Source organism: Neomonachus schauinslandi, chromosome 5, assembly GCF_002201575.2.
Source record: "Neomonachus schauinslandi chromosome 5, ASM220157v2, whole genome shotgun sequence".
In the NCBI taxonomy this organism is placed as follows: domain Eukaryota; kingdom Metazoa; phylum Chordata; class Mammalia; order Carnivora; family Phocidae; genus Neomonachus; species Neomonachus schauinslandi.
In genome coordinates this window covers 136,372,152-136,378,376 of record NC_058407.1, presented here as the reverse complement: position 1 = coordinate 136,378,376, position 6,225 = coordinate 136,372,152, and the positions used below count along the sequence as shown (strand labels likewise).

Genomic DNA, 6,225 nt, shown 5'->3' with positions numbered 1-6,225 from the left:
GCGGAATCATGAGATCCTGTTTAAATATCCGAGCAGGGGCACCTGGCCGGCTCAGTCCGTGGAGCGGCTGACTCTTGATCTCGGGGTCCTGGGTTTGAGCCTCCTGTTGGGTGTAGAGATTACTTAAAATCTTTAAAACAAATACACAAGAGTTGTCACAGACAGCCGGCCATGTGAATATGGAGACTTGTGTAGAGATTTAAATGTGGGAGTCTAGGGGCGCCTGGATGGCTCAGTAGGTTAAACATCTGCCTTCGGCTCGGGTCATAGTCTCAGGGTCCCGGGATCGAGTCTCGCATCAGGCTTCCTGCTCAGCGGGGAGTCTGCTTCTCCCTCTCCTACTCCCCCTGCTTGTGCGCGCTCTGTCAAATAAATGAATAAAATCTTAAAAATAAATGTGGGAGTCTAAAGCGTGAGAGTAAGTGTGTGAAACTGAGGTACAAAGTTGTGTCAAGATATTCAAATGTGCACAAGTTCACTCTGTGACACGTGAGTGAGAAGTACAGGCTTAGGCTGATAAGGACCCAGCTGAGGTGGGACGGGCTGTACTGAGACACTAGACACCCCTTATGTGCAGAGGGGGGATCTGGGTGGGCGTCCAGACCCACACAGCGAGTGGGGTTCCCCATCCCTGGGAATGCCCACCAGCGGGCCCACCTGTGTTGGGGGGGACTGAAACCATCAAGCAGTTGTGTGCCCTGGGGAGCAGATGGAAGGACCACCTCCACCTGAGCATTACGTGGCGTGCAGCCCAGGGGCCTGCTCACATGCCTCTGAGTTCTGTGCCTGTGCCCATCTGCTGGGGGCTGGGGCCACGCAGGGCAGTAACATGTGCCCCCTCCCTACAGCGTCTTGGTTTACACTCTGGTTCTCTGGCCAGTAGAGGCTTGAGGACAGAATATCAAATTTTATTTATTTTTTAAAATTTTGAGAGAAAGAACCCTCACAAGCAGGAGGGAAGGGCAGGGGGCAGAGGGAGAAGCAGAATCCCCGCTGAGCAGGGAGCAGACCTTGATTTCAGGACCCCGGGATCACAACCAGGCAGACACTTAACCGACTGAGGCGCCTCCAGAATAATCAGTTGTATAGAAGACTACTTCTGGCCCTTAAAGAGCTGTCAGTTACAAAGTGTGGAGACCATGAACTTCAAGCAGTTTAAGATAAAAATTTAAGTTTCATTTCATCTTTAAAAAGATGAGAGTTCTAAGGGGTTCATCAGGTCAAAACATTCATCCTCCCGTGTTCCAGCCAGGCCTTCTAAGAAAACACCAGTGGGTAATATCTAACGCTGGCTGAGCATTTACTGAATGGGCTGAGGTACGCTGTCCGCCGGTGCTGCTGGTTATGGATCCCCTAACTTTATTAAAGGGTTAAATGATGGGATGAAAGTTTTAACAAACCAGACCACAATATTAAAATGTGGTAATTCTTTTTATTGTTTTTGTTTTTCAGAAAAATTAATACTTGACACCCAGTCTTGCCTGAAGTTTTAAGTCAGGGTTAACAAGAAATGAATTTTTCTACTGAATTTACAGAATATTTAGCTTTGTTAAATAATTTCTCATCTTTTTCTTCATTATTTATTATACAACATTCGAGGATAATACAGCTGTCTTAAGATTTCAGATCTGAGAGATCTATGGCAAGACTTTTAGAAAGTGCATTAGTCAAGGTACAATTTAAATATGAATATACACACATTCCATAACCCAAATCTATAACATGGACTATAATCTTTCCCCCTACAATATGGCCTGACTTTGTAGAACAGTGGATTTCAACTGGGGGCGCCTGTGCCCTCCAGGAGCCATTTGGCATCTGGTGTCACCGTGACTGTCACAGGGGGAGGGGTGTTAATGGCTTTGAGTGGGTAGAACCCAGGGATGCTGCTACACATCCTACAACACACAGGATGAATTCTCACAACAAAGAATTATCCAACCCAAATGTCAACAGTGTCAAGGTTAAGAAATCCTGTTGTAGATATCACCCAATTGACTCAATTTCCATTTTACAAAGAGCCTGCCTGTCCACTGTCATTCGGAAAGCACACGTTACTAACTGGCAAAAACCATTTAAAAGATTTAACCCGACCAGTATCATTACCAAAAGCGAAGTTTGACTTTCGGTATCAAAATACTTCCAGCATGATTAAACCACAAAATCAGCTTAGAATGGCAGAAATCAGGATATATACCATTTAATTTCCCTTGAACCTGCTCTACATTTAATTTGCTCATATGGAAAGTTAATTTGGACTATTCTGAAGTAGCTAAGCAAATAGTTCGCACTGCACATTCTTCTAGACTATGATAAAAATGTAATGATTTATAAAGCATTTGGTAAAGAGCAAAGTTCTCTACAAGTGTGCTGATGGTATTTATCACAACATACCGAAAATGAAGAGCTTCATTTATTTTTTAGAGTTTGTTAGGACCATGTGATTAGATAGGTAACATTAATTTGCCCTTGATATTACAGTAACCTCTCACAGATGTCTTTTACAAATAGCGATGCACACATATGGGGTGTGTGACATAAAATTAACAAGTTGGTTGTATTTTTCGTACAAATGCTGGTTGTAAATTATCAATGTTTCAAGTGACGAATTCTTATGGGGAACCAAATTTTTAAAGAATTATGTTAAGTTTACTAAGTGGAGAAATTTCTCAGTATTTTACTAACCATTCATTTTCACATTCACATTCTATGTATTTTCTTATGGTCAACAAACTGATTCAAATGATTTAAGTTATCCCACCATTTAAAGAGGAAAGCATCAGCAATAATCTGAAACCATGGAGTTAACTTAATTTCACCACGGGCTGCGTTTTTCAGAAGTTCTCTTAGCTCTTCCTTTGTCACATAACAGTAGCTCTTAATCTCATTGGGATCTGGATTCAAAGTTACGTTCTTCCTCACAAACAGAATGTAATCAATTTCATGTTCCCCCCAGATACCATCCGACTGAGCCTTGTAGTGAATTCGTGTTAGGTAATTAATTTCTTCTGGAGGAACCTAGGATGAAAATAAAACAACAGCAAAAACATCAACAACACAAGTAATGTAAATCAGCCCACCACATTTCAGTAAGATCCTGAACAACAGAACCATAGTTTTAGAATTAGAACTCTTAAAATATTAATCTGTTGATGATACATGAAGATATTACTACATAGTTTCAAGTGCCTACATTTTTTTTCCTGCAGGACCAAGAATTTAAGTTGATTTTATTAAAATAATTGTATTAAAAAAAAAGCAGTCACTCAAACTAAATGTGGCATTCTCCTTCACATCTTGATAGTACTTTTCGTGGGGGGAAAGTATTTACCATTTTAACTAGATGAAATATACTTTATTTACTCAGGTCTTATTTAAAGAGGACAATTCCAGGAAATAAAGATTATTTCAATTTACCCAATCAGATTTGTAGTTTATATTCGTAAGGATTTTCACAAGAAAACTATCATCTTTGATCTGCTCAATTATAAAAATAATCAACTTTATATACTGGTTAACAGATCAATCCATTTTAGCACTGAGCTAAATCCTCACAAGTAATATGAAGAAGTCAAAATTTTTTTTTTTTTTAAGATTTTATTTATTTATTTGACAGAGAGACACAGCGAGAGAGGGAACACAAGCAAGGGGAGTGGGAGAGGGAGAAGCAGGCTCCCCGCAGAGCAGGGAGCCCGATGTGGGACTCGATCCCAGGACCCTGGGATCATGACCTGAGCCAAAGGCAGTCGCTTAACCGACTGAGCCACCCAGGCGCCCGAAGAAGTCAAAATTTAAATAATCTTTAATGGAGGTGCTTTCTAAGACCAATAACTCACAAAGTTATAAAGCAGAGACCTACCTTAAATGTAAATTTTAATTAAAATGTTTTAACATATGTTTGGATTTCTAAACAAGATTTCAGCTTGTACAGTTGTTTAGTAAAATTGGTTACCTCTTCCATGGGAATTCCTAATTCAGCCTTTAATCGCCTCTGTGCTGCTCGTCTTACTCCAATGGCCTCTTTTTCTTCCAGCTCTTGGGGATTACTTAACGGATGACTACAGCACGTGTTGGTAAAACAACCTAAAACATGTTAATATACATGTAGATTAACTTTTTTCCAAATAGGTCTAAAACATAAAAAAAAAAATTAAAGTTTTAAAAGTAACAGAAAAATGAAGATTTCTAAATCAGTTATAATGAGCTATCAGTAATCATTCTGTGAAACAGACATGTGTAGATAAGTTCTTTATTAACGCAGTCTTTTTTTTTTTAAAGATTTTATTTATTTGTTTGTTTGAGAGAGAGAGAAGGAGAGAGAGAGAGAGCACAAGAGGGGGGAGGGTCAGAGGGAGAAGCAGACCCCCTGCCGAGCAGGGAGCCCGATGCGGGACTGGATCCCGGGACTCCAGGATCATGACCTGAGCCGAAGGCAGTCGCTTCACCAACTGAGCCACCCAGGCGCCCCTATTAACGCAGTCTTAACCAGAAAGATCAAAGAGTATAAAGACAAACCTACAAAACAGGTGAAAATATACATTAGAAATCTATGTGAATATACACATATGTAGCAGTTTTCACTGCTGTTTCATAAGGTTGTGCTCAATGCACACACTTCTTTATTCGGAATATGAAATGATGCCATCCACAGGATTTCCCTTCTGACCTTGGCTACCAAGAACGCCCCGGACCGAGTCACGCTGGATCCGGCTCCCTACAAAATACTCCAAGCAGAAGCGCACTCACCTGGAAAGGTGATTTTAGCATCTGACCTCTGCTGCAGCAGGAGCTTATTTTCCGTGTTGAATAAGAAGACGCTGAAAGCTCGATGTAATAACCCTGCGAGCCAAAGAAGGCGAATTACTTTACTGTAAAACAGCAGTTACTTGCCCTATTCTCTACCTACGGTCCAGAGCCCCTGGAACTTGCTGCCATCGTCTTCTATTCAGCGGGTCTCTGCACGGCCCGGACAGGGCAGCGGGCACGTGGGGCCGCCCGGGCCGCCGCACCTGCCCCTCAGCTGCCCGGGCCCCCGCACCTGCCCCGCACCTCTGTCTATGTTCTCGTTCAGATGGCAGTTCCGTTTGGTCTCCGCCCCGATCCGACGGTCCTCTTCATCGATGAGGATGCACATCTCCGCCAGCAGTTGCACCTGCTGCGCGTCCAGCTTGTCTATGTCAATCTCCGGCATGCTGGCAGCCCGGCGGACCCTGCCCGTGACCCTGGTGCCGACAGAGGACCGGGGCTCGTGATCCCCCGTCCCCGGGAGACCTCCCCCCAACTCCCACCCGCCACCGAAAGTCCCCCGGGAGGGCGCGGGGCGGCTTGGCGCACGGGACGCAGCGCAAGCGGGCGGCGCGGCCACACTCGGTGCCCCCTCCGCGCCCCTCAACGCCCGGGACCCGCGGGGACCCGCCGGATCCCGCCCTACTCCCGCCCGCCTACCTACCTCAGTTTGTTGCCCTCTGTATACCCCCGCTCCGCCGCGTTTTTCTCCCGCAGGCCCCGCAGGGCCCGCCCCTCGGGGCCGTGCGCCCAACCGTCAGTGCCCGCGCCAGAGCGCGCCACATGCTCCCCGGCCAATCGCGCGCCGGCCGCGCCTGACGTCACGGTCGCGCGAGGGCGTGTGCAGGGCCTCCGTCCCGGAGCCGAGGTTCCGCTCTTCCCGGTGCCCTCCGAGCTCCGCTCTACGGAGCTCAGGACCCTGCAGAGCCGTTTTAAGGAGGCTGCCCGGAGACGGAGGGCGGAGCGAGCGGCCCCGACCATACCCGCTAGTCCGCGCGCCAGAGGCGCCGAGCAGCGCGGGAGCGCACGTTCCAGGTCCCCGGGCGCGCGGGCTCTGAGACGTCGTGACGTGTGTGCGCGGGGCCCTCTGCGCAGTTAGCTGACTGGCAGGCTGAGCTCCGATTCCCTCCGAGGTTGGGCTGGATGAGGACCGAGCGGGACGGCGCAGTGCGTGCCCTGGTTCGGAAGGCCGCGACGCACGCACGCACGCACGCACGCCAGCACCGTTCACCCCTCCCAGACCCCCCTCTCGTGAAACCCACACTTGTACCCCATGTCACACCCACCGTATGGCCCACACGCAGACCCAACACATCCCCCTCACACCCCACACACAGACCCAACATCACACCCACACCCCCACACACAGACCCAACATCACACCCCTCACCCCACACACAGACCCAACATCACACCCACACCCCCACACACAGACCCAAC

At 47.1% G+C, this 6,225-nt stretch overlaps 1 protein-coding gene across 2 annotated transcripts; it reads right to left on the bottom strand.

Annotated features, from left to right (window-relative positions):
- Positions 1-1,412: 1,412 nt before the first annotated feature.
- IDI1 (isopentenyl-diphosphate delta isomerase 1) lies at positions 1,413-5,857 on the bottom strand. 2 transcript variants are annotated; one of them, XM_021690891.2, is made up of 5 exons: positions 5,450-5,857; positions 5,050-5,222; positions 4,747-4,839; positions 3,953-4,083; positions 1,413-3,018 (listed from the first exon to the last, which is right to left on the bottom strand). In XM_021690891.2, the coding sequence occupies exons 1-5, from the start codon at positions 5,764-5,766 to the stop codon at positions 2,701-2,703; spliced, it is 1,032 nt and encodes a 343-aa protein (XP_021546566.1). In that variant the 5' UTR covers positions 5,767-5,857; the 3' UTR covers positions 1,413-2,700. The 2 variants fall into 2 exon arrangements, with proteins under 2 accessions (XP_021546566.1, XP_044770959.1); XM_044915024.1 differs by lacking the exon at positions 5,450-5,857 and adding an exon at positions 5,293-5,434.
- Between the last annotated feature and the right edge of the window lie 368 nt (positions 5,858-6,225).

Excerpts from the sequence above, each read along its gene's own strand:
- IDI1 (XM_021690891.2), bottom strand. The coding sequence starts at position 5,766 with ATGGTCGGGGCCGCTCGCTCCGCCCTCCGTCTCCGGGCAGCCTCCTTA. Across the intron at positions 4,840-5,049 it reads GAACGAGAACATAGACAGAG|GGTTATTACATCGAGCTTTC; the intron begins GTGCGGGGCAGG and ends TTTGGCTCGCAG. Across the intron at positions 4,084-4,746 it reads TGCTAAAATCACCTTTCCAG|GTTGTTTTACCAACACGTGC; the intron begins GTGAGTGCGCTT and ends AACATGTTTTAG.